Source organism: Trachypithecus francoisi, unplaced genomic scaffold (assembly GCF_009764315.1).
Source record: "Trachypithecus francoisi isolate TF-2019V2 unplaced genomic scaffold, Tfra_2.0 Lachesis_group14, whole genome shotgun sequence".
Classification (NCBI taxonomy): Eukaryota; Metazoa; Chordata; class Mammalia; order Primates; family Cercopithecidae; genus Trachypithecus; species Trachypithecus francoisi.
In genome coordinates, this window is record NW_022681459.1 from 33,682,132 (window position 1) to 33,695,885 (window position 13,754).

Here is a 13,754-nt window from a genome sequence, read left to right on the forward strand (position 1 = left end):
ACATGCGGTGTTTGGTTTTCTCTTCTTGTGATAGTTTGCTAAGAATGATGGTTTCCAGCTGCATCCATGTCCCTACAAAGGACGCAAACTCATCCTTTTTGATGGCTGCATAGTATTCCATGGTGTATATGTGCCACATTTTCTTAATCCAGTCTGTCACAGATGGACATTTGGGTTGATTCCAAGTCTTTGCTATTGTGAATAGTGCCACAATAAACATACGTGTGCATGTGTCTTTGTAGTAGAGTAATTTATAATCCTTTGGGTATATACCCAGTAGTGGGATGGAAACCCACTTTTCTGTACTCTGGTGCTCTAATAAACTTGCTTTGCTTTCATTTTTTTCTGTTGGGTCACAAATTATTTCCTGTGCAAAGCCAAGAACACTCTCAGGCTGAGCCCCAGTTGGGGGGCTCACTTGCATTAAGACCATTTGCAGAAACTGTACCATGTCTTTTATTCTTACGGTGTCTTACTAACATCAGTGTGTCAATCTTTCCTTATTGTATGTACTCATTTTATCTTACTTAAATCATAAAGATGATATTCTTCTACATCATCTTTTAAGATCTTTGTGGCCTTTTCTTTATGGCTCTAATCTATGTAGAACTGACTTTTGTGTGGGAGTTAAATAGGAGTCCAGTTTGATCTTTCTTCTTACATGGTAGCCAGCTGCCCAGCACCCCTAGTTGAATGAGTTCTTCTTTTCACGGGAATTTCAATGCTCCCCCAGTATGATATTGTGTCCGTGTGTGTGGAGAGGTCTGTTTCTGGATTACTCTTTTTTCCATTTGTCTGTTGTCTGCTATGTTCTGATTCCACTTTGCCTTAATTGTGTAACTTGATAATGTGTCTTGATATTGAGAAAGCAAGTCCTCACACCTTGCCTCCTTCAAGAAAATGTTTTGACTCTTCTTGGTCATTTAGAGTCTCATATAAGTGTTAGAATTAGGTTGTCAATTTCCACAGAAAAATCTGTTGGAATTTCAATTGGGACTGTGCTGAATCATCAACCAGACAGAACGGTTACCAGCACAATATTGCCTCCAGTACAGAGATGCCAAGACCACCTCGGTCGGTAGGGGAGACCCTAATCCAGCGGCCACTAGAGGAATTAAAGACACACACACAGAGAAATATAGAGGTGTGAAGTGGGAAATCAGGGGTCTCACAGCCTTCAGAGCTGAGAGCCCCAAACAGAGATTTACCCACGTATTTATTAACAGCAAGCCAATCATTAATTAGCATTGTTTCTATAGATATTGGATTAACTAAAAGTATCCCTTATGGGAAATGAAGGGATGGGCCGAAATAAAGGGATGGGTTGGGCCAGTTATCTGCAGCAGGAGCATATCCTTAAGGCACAGATCGCACATGCTATTGTTTGTAGTTTAAGAACGCCTTTAAGCAGTTTTCTGCCCTGGGTGGGCCAGGTGTTCCTTGCCCTCATTCCAGTAAACCCATAACCTTCCAGCATGGGCATTATGACCATCATGAACATGTCACAGTGTGCTGCAGAGATTTTGTTTATGGCCAGTTTTGGGGCCAGTTTATGGCCAGATTTTGGGGGTCCTGTTCCCAACGCAGAGACATGGTCAGTCTCTTCATTTATTTAGTTCCCCAATAACCTTCAGGGTGTTAGTTTTCTCTGTAAACATTCTCTGTAGAGTACATCTTGGATTTGTTTCTAGGTACAGAAAACTTTTTAAAAAATATTTTATATCGACCAGGGTCTCACTATGTTGCTCAGGCTGGTCTTGAACTCCTGGCCTTGGCATCCCAAAGTGCTGGGATTACAGACGTGAGCTACTGCACCCAACCAGGAAATTTATTTTCTATTGCTCCCCTACAATCCCCACATCTTCTCCATCTGCATGAAATCATATTCTCTGTATGGTATCTGTAAAGTCGTATCTTATTCTGAGAAATGTCCATTTCTGCATTAATACTCATCGCACGTATTCTAAATATACTTTGTCTTGTTTGTCTTGTATATAGGGTATTGTAGTTACTTGACCTGGCCGAAATGTTAAATGGTATAAGTTCTTGTCCTTCATGTCTTCTTCTGGCTTTTTATTCACTAATAGTCATCAGCATCCTTACTGTCTTTTTTTTTTTTTTTTTTTTGAGACGGAGTCTTGCTCTGTCGCCCAGGCTGGAGTGCAGTGGCGCGATCTCGGCTCACTGCAAGCTCCGCCTCCCGGGTTCCCGCCATTCTCCCGCCTCAGCCTCCGAGTAGCTGGGACTACAGGCGCCTGCCACCGCGCCCGGCTATTTTTTTTGTGTGTGTTTTTAGTAGAGACGGGGTTTCACCGTGTTAGCCAGGAGGGTCTCGATCTCCTGACCTCGTGATCCACCCGCCTCGGCCTCCCAAAGTGCTGGGATTACAGGCTTGAGCCACCGCGCCCGGCCTTACTGTCAATTAAGAGATGCTCCTTCTCAGCATTTTGATATGATAGTACAAGAATTCTAAAGGAGGAACCTTCTTTTTTAGCAACTGTGTTTTTTGTTTTGGTTGGCAATTCACTAAGGACTCATCCCATCATGTTATGAGGGAGACATTCTTGGAAGCATGGCTACTTTTCAGATTCTTCTCAGCACACAGCTGTCACTCATGCTTTGCTGTGAGATGGGGTGCCCTAGAGATGGATGGGGTTTACAAGCTTAGGGTTACTCATGTCTTTTTATAAGACATTACTGCTTTGTTTCTTCTTCAGAAAACAAATTCTAGAGAGCCAGGGTTAATCTGTTCCGCAGTCTGAATGTGTTACCGAAACACCAGGGGTTTCATCTAGGTCCCATTGCTGGCTGCACAGCCAATCACTGCCAGGAAGAAGGGCTTTATGTGGGTGCTGCAGTCAAGGAGAATGGGAGATAAGTCTTGAATCCATTTCCCTGACCGACTAAAATTGGAGGATTATGTAACAGTGGAAGGGATGTAGCTATGTTTGGGAAAGAATTAGGGAGGGGTAAGAAAGCAACCATGATGACCGAGACATCCAGCGTCTCCTTGTCTGGATGCGGTGATCTGGTGAATTGGAGAGGATTACCCTGTGGAGGAAGGCAACAGGAGGGAGCCTTCTCTCTGGAGCCGCTTGGCACGCTTTGCATTTGAGCTATGTAAATCTCTTACCTGTTAAACTGAGAAGAGAGCTAGGTACGCAAGAAGCCAAGTCCCTGGGGCGGGGGGGACGACATGGGGATGAAGCTTCTCATTTGTAGCCTTTCAATTCCGTGCTCTATCTGGCTGTTTTGAGAGCTAAACTGTGAGTTGAGACCCCATGGTCACCAGATGAGGCCTGAGGTTCCAGGACTGAAGGGACAGAGTGAGTTTCTGAAACTGACAATCTCTGTCTCTTTTACATGGGCTTCAAACACAGAAATGAAGTGGCTTGGCCTCACTCACCAGGAGGGAAAATCTGGGCAGTAGGCTGGTGGGTTGACGTTGTCCCCCACATTGTCCTGGAAATTACTCAGGGAGGCCCAGGCCTGGAGAGCTAAGACTTGGCTTTCACTGCTCAGCCTGGAAAGGAACGGAGATGGCCAAAGAGGGCTTTATAGGAACACAGTGTCGGTGGCCCAGAAATCCTGGAAATCTTCCAAGTTCCAGGGATCAGCTGATCTCTGTGTGTGTCTCCTGCAGAGAGAGAGCTCCACCCAGTTCTGTGGTCTTTGGGCTGGTGGCCCCAGGGGCCCCTCCCTCAGTACTTGTCCAGGTAACTGAAAAACCACTCTGATATGAGGGTTGGCCCTCCATTAATCTTATCTACTGCGTTAGAGGTTGTAGGGTTATCTCATTGCCTGCCCTGCCAGTTCCTGTGAGTGGTCGAGCCGGCCCTTCAGTGTGGGGCTGGTGGGGGAGCAGTTCCCAGTGAATGCATTGCAGTTGCATCCCAGCAGGGTACCGCTCCAGCTTGCCTTGCTGCACAGACTGGCCTCACTGGCCTCCTAGCACTTCCCAGCTCCACCTGGAGACTTCTAAGGAGACACCTGACCACACTTCCTCATTGTCTCTGTCCCTGCCTCCCTATCCACTGCCATCAAGGCTGGCACATCAGGAACAATAGTGCCCTCTGAGGAAGGGGTAAGGGAGAGATTTCACAATTTATCAAGACCTGAGTGCAGGCACAGGCCACCTGCTCTCTCCTCCCCTCCCATGGCGTTCCTTGGATTCATCGTGCCTCTGATGATGTAAGATGTCCCTGTCGTGCCGACATGATTATGTGGGAAGGACTTCTGATGAATCCCTTCATTTCACAGATGGGGAAAACTGAGGCCGGGAGAAGGAGCAGAGTGGGGGCTTGATCCTGATCTTGCTGGAATCGAGCTCCCAGAAGGGAGTGGGGTCTGAATGGAGGCTGGCAGTGAGGGGTGGTGGGGAGGGAGTCTCTGCAACAAAGCCGTTCCTGGAGGGGATGAGGTGGGAGCCATGCAGGGTGGGAAGTCTTGGGAAAAGCCTACATTGCTGGACGCTCCAGAATGGACAAGTACCGAGGGGGCCTCTGGGGCCACAAGCCCAACGGATGACAGAACTGGGTGGAGCTATGTGCAGGAGACACACCCAGAAAGGGAAACCTCGGCTAACAGGACCGGGGCTGAAGCAAAGGGGCCTGTGGGCGATGACCAGGTGGCCTCAGGGAGGGTATCCCGGAAGAATGGTGTGTGTGAGGCTTATAGTGGACACATGGGGGACAGGCCTTGAACCTATAAAATGAGGTCCGTCTGTTGCAAACAGTGGCCCTGAGGAGAGTGAGGGTCACCCTGTAGGCCAGGAGTCTTTCTCAGCAGATGACATGGTACCACCAGAGTGATGCAGAACAGGCAGCATGATGGGCCCCACACCTGTCTGTCCTGTACCTCGAGGTTTGTGGTGTGACTTGGAAATGCATTTGCAAGGCTGACCCTGCAGGTTGTGGGGCAGTCAAACGGGGGTTTGAGGAAGAGACCCACCACCTGGCAGGCAGTGGAGCCTGTGCTTTGGAGGAAATGGAGCTGGCCATGGGATGAGGGTCGACGGGGCAGGTATGGCTCGAAGGTAGGATGTAGCAGCCACCCGCCTCAGCAGGCAGGCCAGTTGTTAGTCCCAGGGGACTTAGGAGCACTTTCAGCAGGATGAGTGGATAGGTCCCCGACCCACAGACACCCGCTTTGTTCCTGCAGTCCAAGGAGCCATGACCTTGTGGATGCTCCCAGGGGGCCACAGAACCTCAGACACTCACCTGTTTTTGGAGGGCGGCTCTCCCATGAACCCTCCTGCCCTCACACAGCAGGTGCCCAGCCTGCCCTGCCCACCTCCTCAGCCCTCAAGAGTCCAACTTGCTCATGTGAGACCACAGGGCCCTTGCAGGGGGCATGGCATTGAGTGTACTGCCATGCCCTGGATCCTGGGGTCAGTGTCCTCATCTGTGAAATGAGGGAGTTGAATTAGATGCTCATGGAGCCCTGCGCCCCTGCTCTCCCCATCCGTGGCACAGCTGAGAGTGAAGACTGCTGAGGTGGGGTGGGGGCCAGGGGGCCAGCCAGGGCTTAGTGGGGTGTGGGGCCCCAGGCAGAAGGAGCTTGTTGTGGGGGAACCTGGGGGTCCTGGGCAAAGCTCTGCCTCAGGCCTTGGGAGGCTGGGGCTGGGGGCACCCAGGAGCTGAGGGGATGTGACAAAGGCCAGGGCCAAGGAGGGTGCCTGTTACACGGCAGGTACTCGGATCCAAGAAGGAAACCTCAAGCCCGAAAGCCAGGCTGAGAGGACTGGGACCTTCGGCTACAGCTGGAGCCATGCCATGCCCCCATGCCTCCCCAGCTGGGAGGCAGACAAGGGGTTCCACCACCCTGTCACTGAGTTAACAATGAGACTGGAGTGACACTGGGACCCTCCGCTGGCAGCCAGTAAGCTACGAAGGTCCTTGCTTCAGAGACCTTTAGGAAGGGGTGCCCCATCCCAAGATGGGTGCCATCCTTCCAGGCTCCGTGGAGCTTCTATTCTCCTTCCTCTTTCTAATCTTCACCCCACCCCACCCCACTGCTCTTCTGGAAGGAGATCTTGCTGTCCGGTGCTGGGCGGGATGAGCGAGTGAACACGGGACTGGGGAGGAGACCTGGCTGGAGACTAAGAGAAGCAGAGGAGTCACACTCCACTCACCTCGACCTTCCAAAGTGCCGGGATCACAGGCGTGTGCCACCGCGCCCAAACATAACTGAAGGCTTTACAGACATGTCTGTGGCACCACAGAACACGAACGGTCCCAGTGGAAACCCCATGCCCAATTTCCTCAGGGAACTGTTGTGGCGGGGGCTTGGGTGGCTGAAGGGAGCATCCCAGGCGTAGGGCTCAGGGTGGACGGAGCCGTAAAACCAAGAACTCAGCACCTCCCCCACCCACCCGCTGAAAACTCTACTTAAGTCACCTAACAAAGCAGATGGCAGTGAGTGGCTCTGGGTGGGATCTTTGTCTTCTGGCTATCCTCTGGCCATCAAGAAGGCTGGGGAAGGTGAGGCTGAGAGAAAGGTCTAGGCCTAGAAGACCTCGGACTCTCAACTCCAACTCCTCCTCCCCGTCTTCCGTAGTGGGCTCATCTCAAGCACCCCACGTGGTGGCCCTAGGTAGAACAGATTCGGGTAGGCAGAGCGCCTTAGATCCTGAGGCTGCAGCCCAGGGAATTAGGGAGGGGTAAGAAAGCAACCATGATGACCGAGACATCCAGTGTCTCCTTGTCTGGATGCGGTGATCTGGTGAATTGGAGAGGACTACCCTGTGGAGGAAGGCAACAGGAGGGAGCCTTCTCTCTGGAGCCGCTTGGCACGCTTTGCATTTGAGCTATGTAAATCTCTTACCTGTTAAACTGAGAAGAGAGCTAGGTACGCAAGAAGCCAAGTCCCTGGGGCGGGGGGGACGACATGGGGGATGAAGCTTCTCATTTGTAGCCTTTCAATTCCGTGCTCTATCTGGCTGTTTTGAGAGCTAAACTGTGAGTTGAGACCCCATGGTCACCAGATGAGGCCTGAGGTTCCAGGACTGAAGGGACAGAGTCAGTTTCTGAAACTGACAATCTCTGTCTCTTTTACATGGGCTTCAAACACAGAAATGAAGTGGCTTGGCCTCACTCACCAGGAGGGAAAATCTGGGCAGTTGGCTGGTGGGTTGACATTGTCCCCCACATTGTTCTGGAAATTACTCAGGGAGGCCCAGGCCTGGAGAGCTAAGACTTGGCTTTCACTGCTCAGCCTGGAAAGGAACTGAGATGGCCAAAGAGGGCTTTATAGGAACACAGTGTCGGTGGCCCAGAAATCCTGGAAATCTCCCAAGTTCCAGGGATCAGCTGATCTCTGTGTGTGTCTCCTGCAGAGAGAGAGCTCCACCCAGTTCTGTGGTCTTTGGGCTGGTGGCCCCAGGAGCCCCTCCCTCAGTACTTGTCCAGGTAACTGAAAAACCACTCTGATATGAGGGTTGGCCCTCCATTAATCTTATCTACTGCGTTAGAGGTTGTAGGGTTATCTCATTGCCTGCCCTGCCAGTTCCTGTGAGTGGTCGAGCCGGCCCTTCAGTGTGGGGCTGGTGGGGGAGCAGTTCCCAGTGAATGCATTGCAGTTGCATCCCAGCAGGGTACCGCTCCAGCTTGCCTTGCTGCACAGACTGGCCTCACTGGCCTCCTAGCACTTCCCAGCTCCACCTGGAGACTTCTTTTTTTTTTTTTTTTTTTTTGAGACGGAGTCTTGCTCTGTCGCCCGGTCTGGAGTGCAGTGGCCGGATCTCAGCTCACTGCAAGCTCCGCCTCCCGGGTTTACGCCATTCTCCTGCCTCAGCCTCCCGAGTAGCTGGGACCACAGGCGCCCGCCACCTCGCCCGGCTAGTTTTTTGTATTTTTAGTAGAGACGGGGTTTCACCATGTTAGCTAGGATGGTCTCGATCTCCTGACCTCGTGATCCGCCCGTCTCGGCCTCCCAAAATGCTGGGATTACAGGCTTGAGCCACCGCGCCCGGCCCTACCTGGAGACTTCTAAGGAGATACCTGACCACACTTCCTCATTGTCTCTGTCCCTGCCTCCCTATCCACTGCCATCAAGGCTGGCACATCAGGAACAATAGTGCCCTCTGAGGAAGGGGTAAGGGAGAGATTTCACAATTTATCAAGACCTGAGTGCAGGCACAGGCCACCTGCTCTCTCCTCCCCTCCCATGGCGTTCCTTGGATTCATCGTGCCTCTGATGATGTAAGATGTCCCTGTCGTGCCGACATGATTATGTGGGAAGGACTTCTGATGAATCCCTTCATTTCACAGATGGGGAAAACTGAGGCCGGGAGAAGGAGCAGAGTGGGGGCTTGATCCTGATCTTGCTGGAATCGAGCTCCCAGAAGGGAGTGGGGTCTGAATGGAGGCTGGCAGTGAGGGATGGTGGGGAGGGAGTCTCTGCAACAAAGCCGTTCCTGGAGGGGATGAGGGTGGGAGCCATGCAGGGTGGGAAGTCTTGGGAAAAGCCTACATTGCTGGACGCTCCAGAATGGACAAGTACCGAGGGGGCCTCTGGGGCCACAAGCCCAACGGATGACAGAACTGGGTGGAGCTATGTGCAGGAGACACACCCAGAAAGGGAAACCTCGGCTAACAGGACCGGGGCTGAAGCAAAGGGGCCTGTGGGCGATGACCAGGTGGCCTCAGGGAGGGTATCCCAGAAGAATGGTGTGTGTGAGGCTTATAGTGGACACATGGGGGACAGGCCTTGAACCTATAAAATGAGGTCCGTCTGTTGCAAACAGTGGCCCTGAGGAGAGTGAGGGTCACCCTGTAGGCCAGGAGTCTTTCTCAGCAGATGACATGGTACCACCAGAGTGATGCAGAACAGGCAGCATGATGGGCCCCACACCTGTCTGTCCTGTACCTCGAGGTTTGTGGTGTGACTTGGAAATGCATTTGCAAGGCTGACCCTGCAGGTTGTGGGGCAGTCAAACGGGGGTTTGAGGAAGAGACCCACCACCTGGCAGGCAGTGGAGCCTGTGCTTTGGAGGAAATGGAGCTGGCCATGGGATGAGGGTCGACCGGGGCAGGTATGGCTCGAAGGTAGGATGTAGCAGCCACCCGCCTCAGCAGGCAGGCCAGTTGTTAGTCCCAGGGGACTTAGGAGCACTTTCAGCAGGATGAGTGGATAGGTCCCGACCCACAGACACCCGCTTTGTTCCTGCAGTCCAAGGAGCCATGACCTTGTGGATGCTCCCAGGGGGCCACAGAACCTCAGACACTCACCTGTTTTTGGAGGGCGGCTCTCCCATGAACCCTCCTGCCCTCACACAGCAGGTGCCCAGCCTGCCCTGCCCACCTCCTCAGCCCTCAAGAGTCCAACTTGCTCATGTGAGACCACAGGGCCCTTGCAGGGGGCATGGCATTGAGTGTACTGCCATGCCCTGGATCCTGGGGTCAGTGTCCTCATCTGTGAAATGAGGGAGTTGAATTAGATGCTCATGGAGCCCTGCGCCCCTGCTCTCCCCATCCGTGGCACAGCTGAGAGTGAAGACTGCTGAGGTGGGGTGGGGGCCAGGGGGCCAGCCAGGGCTTAGTGGGGTGTGGGGCCCCAGGCAGAAGGAGCTTGTTGTGGGGGGAACTGGAGGTCCTGGGCAAAGCTCTGCCTCAGGCCTTGGGAAGCTGGGCCTGGGGGCACCCAGGAGCTGAGGGGATGTGACAAAGGCCAGGGCCAAGGAGGGTGCCTGTTACACCGCAGGTACTCGAATCCAAGAAGGAAACCTCAAGCCCGAAAGCCAGGCTGAGAGGACTGGGACCTTCGGCTACAGCTGGAGCCATGCCATGCCCCCCATGCCTCCCCAGCTGGGAGGCAGACAAGGGGTTCCACCACCCTGTCACTGAGTTAACAATGAGACTGGAGTGACACTGGGACCCTCCGCTGGCAGCCAGTAAGCTACGAAGGTCCTTGCTTCAGAGACCTTTATGGAAGGGGTGCCCCATCCCAAGATGGGTGCCACCCTTCCAGGCTCCCTGGAGCTTCTATTCTCCTTCCTCTTTCTAATCTTCACCCCACCCCGCCCCACTGCTCTTCTGGAAGGAGATCTTGCTGTCCGGTGCTGGGCGGGATGAGCGAGTGAACACGGGACTGGGGAGGAGACCTGGCTGGAGACTAAGAGAAGCAGAGGAGTCACACTCCACTCACCTCAACCTTCCAAAGTGCCGGGATCACAGGCGTGTGCCACCGCGCCCAAACATAACTGAAGGCTTTACAGACATGTCTGTGGCACCACAGAACACGAACGGTCCCAGTGGAAACCCCATGCCCAATTTCCTCAGGGAACTGTTGTGGCGGGGGCTTGGGTGGCTGAAGGGAGCATCCCAGGCGTAGGGCTCAGGGTGGACGGAGCCGTAAAACCAAGAACTCAGCACCTCCCCCACCCACCCGCTGAAAACTCTACTTAAGTCACCTAACAAAGCAGATGGCAGTGAGTGGCTCTGGGTGGGATCTTTGTCTTCTGGCTATCCTCTGGCCATCAAGAAGGCTGGGGAAGGTGGGGCTGAGAGAAAGGTCTAGGCCTAGAACTCGGACTCTCAACTCCAACTCCTCCTCCCCCTCTTCCGTAGTGGGCTCACCTCAAGCACCCCACGTGGTGGCCCTAGGTAAAACAGATTCGGGTGGGCAAAGCGCCTTAGATCCCGAGGCTGCAGCCCAGGGCACGGTGCCAACTTCTCCTCATCCCTTCATAGGCCACAGAATGTAAAGACACTGGGGCTTCTCTGTTGGGAGCGTAGGAGGGAAAGGCTGGACAAAAGGGCTCCCGAACAGGTTCCGAGGGGAGCTACCCGGCCCTGACCCCCGCCCCCAACACCGTTCCTGGCCTCACTCCCCAATGTCCCGGCTCTGCACCAATTCCTCCCGCAAACCAAGGAACACCGAGGCACTCCTAGTCTCTAAACCGTTTTATTTCTCCAGAAGGTTCGGGTGGGCGAGCCTAGAACACTGCGTGCGCCGGGTTCCCGGCTCCAGCCAGCGCAGACCGCGTGGGGCCCTGCGGCTCTTAGGCGAAGGTGGAGTTGTTCCAGCCCACGTTGGCTGCGTTCATGTCGTAATAGTTGATGTAGACCCTGCGCGGGGAGGAGGCTGGACTCAGCGGGCGGCTCAGTCCCCGGCCTGGCCGCGCGCCGCCGCCCCTCCCCCGCCCCTCCGCGCCTCCGCGCCTCCGCGTACCTGTCCGGGCTGATGCGCAGGCGCTCGGCCAGCAGGCCGCACAGCAGCTTGCTGTAGGAGCGGTTCTGCGCGCCGCCGATCTTGCCGATACTGTGCAGGCTGCAGAGCGCGCAAGGCTCGCTGGAGCCTCCGAAGGCCATGAGCTGGTCCGGGACCACGTGCACCGCGATGTACTGCAAAAAGGGGCGCGGTCAGCCCGCCCCAGCGACCTCGCCGAGCCCCAAGCGTCCACTTCGGGCCCGAGCCACCGTCCTGCCCCCGCTCCGTCCCCCCAGCTCCGTTCGGGAGTCGCCTCCCCAGCTTCCAGCGCGGGACCCCCTCGTCCGGCCGGCAGCCCCTCTTCCTGTCCCCTCCCGGCAAACCTGGGGGGGCTTGCCGGTGGCCTGCGCCAGCTGCTGGGTGAGCTCGGAGAGGAACCCGTCCGGCACGGAGGCGCGGGGCACGTTGGTGTTTACGATGAACATCGGCATGATGACAGAAGAACCCGGACACCCGCGCAGAAGCACAAACGCACGCGACGCGGCCGCCGCTGAGCTACGTGCCTGACTTCTCGGACACTCTACTGAGGCCCCACCTTTTGTGACGCCACCGCGGGCGCCAGGCCCCGCCCCCGCGAGGCTGCGGCTCCGCCTCCAGTGGGGACGTCACCGCCTGCCTCCGCCTCCAGTGGGGACGTCACCGCCTGCCCGCAGGGCAGGACCCTGGGCGACTCTGCCCGTTCCTCCAGCAACCGCCGCTAAGCCCGGCGCACTGTTCCAAACCGTTCTCCACGTGGCCGCTAGAAATCTTCCTGTCCCGGCCTCGCTTCGGGTCTTTCTTAGTCCTTTCACTAAGTCACCGATGTTAGTCGCCAGGAGGCGCTGTGCCGGCAGTGGGGATGCGGTGGTGAACCCGGAAGATGGCCCCTGGCCCTTCCAGAGGTGAAGCCCAGTCGATTCCACTGCACGCACTGAGCCCCTGTACGTCCTGAGTCTTTGGGCCTCGCGTCCCCAAGGGCTCCAGTCCCCGCACGCGTTAGCTTGTGTGTTTGAGATGGGGAGGGGTAGTCATTGCGGCAGGTGAGAGGGGAGCTGCCCCTGCGAATCACCATCCAGGGAACTTCCCTGAACCCCTGCTCTTTAAAGAGGATAGGATGCTGGGAGGCACCAAAGGGAAGGAGGTGAGGTCGAGACCAGGTTCAGTGGTTCAAACGTGCGCAGCTCCACTTCTCTGGGCCTCTGGGCAACTTCAGCTCCTCAGGGAAGCCACACCCTAGTCAGGTCCACCGTGTATGACCTCTCATAGAGCACTTGCTGAATTTCTTAACTGTCTTTTCCATTAATGGTAAACTCAGGGACCATCTAGCAGGTGCCAAGCATACAAGAGACATTGACTTAATACTGCTGAATGAATGAATGAATGAATGGGTGAAAGAAGATAAGCCATGACAGCAGGAAGAGGACAAGGCGGCAAGTGGATCACAGGCCAGGTCCTCAGATTTCCAGGGAGGTCCTGTCCTTGGTCTCTGATAGGTGCAATCCATATACCAGTCTCGGTGAAGGCCATGTGATATAGTAAGGACACCCATGCCTGTGGGACCCTCGTGGCACCAGCCAGCCTCCAGTTGGGAGGCCCCATGGCCCATTTATACAAATAGCCTATGGGTGTTGGTTCCTGCAGCTGGGCCCCAGACTCTTTCCCTCCTGCTGTCACACCTTCTCTTACCTGTGTCCAGGGCTCCCTAAATGACGGCACTCCATGCCATGTCTCCAGCCAGGGGCACTCCCCTAAGCCCCAGGCGCTGACAGCAGCTGACTGAGTGTCCACTGCTCTGTAAAGTCCAGATATATGGCTTGTCCTCCTACACCTGATCACCTGCCAGTGAAATGTGCCTCCTTTCACTATCCCTTTATTCCCACTTCTCTCCATTCCCCGCACTACTGCCTAGTCTGCACTAGCTGCCTCGCCTTTGGCCTGGACCACTGTGACTTCCCTATGGTGGACTGCTGCTCCTCAAGGGAGGAGTCTGTTTCCCAGCCCCAGGCAGCAGATTTAGCTATGACTCCCTGTGCCCAATGAAAGCTGAACAGAATTACATAAGTCACTCCAGGCAGAAGACTGAAGAGCCAGGGCTTGGTTGACCTGTTCCCTGTGAACCTGAATGACAAGGTGCAGCCTCGCCAGCAAGCACCTGAGCGCCCCCTGGAAGTGAGCCCCTGTCAATCTCAGGTTGTTATCGTAACAAAGGGTTGCCTTACCTGGCCAGTGACGGAGCAGGAGCATTGCCACCTTGAACAAACACCACCATTCTAAGTTCCCCCTTAATTAAAAGCCACCTAAATCCAGCCCCAAAACATCAGCCTAATGGCTAATGTCAGCATAACCAGAAACATTCCAATCCTAAGATAAACCCCTCTCTGACCAGAAACATGCCAACCCCGAGACAGCCTCCCCTCCAACCAGAGACATTCCAACCCCGCAATAAACTTTCCCTCACACAGAAACATTTGGAACCTATGATAAGCACCCCCTCCAAAACCCTTAAATATCCTTAGTCCGTAAGAGAGTGTGGCTCTGACCTAACTCGACTAGAAGCCCCTCTC

At 54.6% G+C, this 13,754-nt stretch overlaps 2 protein-coding genes across 3 annotated transcripts in view; both read right to left on the reverse strand.

Moving 5' to 3' along the window:
* The window catches only part of LOC117096507 (aggrecan core protein-like), a 443,073-nt gene that overhangs the window by 128,158 nt on the left and 301,161 nt on the right, over positions 1 to 13,754 (reverse strand). The gene's annotated exons all lie outside the window — the stretch shown is intronic.
* On the reverse strand, positions 10,890 to 12,124 carry MIF (macrophage migration inhibitory factor). Of its 2 annotated transcripts, XM_033234021.1 has the most exons (3): positions 11,535 to 12,124; positions 11,173 to 11,345; positions 10,890 to 11,069 (listed from the first exon to the last, which is right to left on the reverse strand). In XM_033234021.1, exons 1-3 carry the CDS (start codon positions 11,640 to 11,642, stop codon positions 11,003 to 11,005), a joined length of 348 nt encoding a protein of 115 aa, XP_033089912.1. In that variant the 5' UTR covers positions 11,643 to 12,124; the 3' UTR covers positions 10,890 to 11,002. The 2 variants fall into 2 exon arrangements, with proteins under 2 accessions (XP_033089912.1, XP_033089911.1); XM_033234020.1 differs by having other exon boundaries at positions 10,890 to 11,345; positions 11,535 to 11,761.

Coding starts and splice junctions, on each gene's coding strand:
- MIF (XM_033234020.1), bottom strand. CDS start 11,642: ATGCCGATGTTCATCGTAAACACCAACGTGCCCCGCGCCTCCGTGCCG. Junction 11,346..11,534: donor CCACCGGCAAGCCCCCCCAG/GTTTGCCGGGAG, acceptor CCCTTTTTGCAG/TACATCGCGGTGCACGTGGT.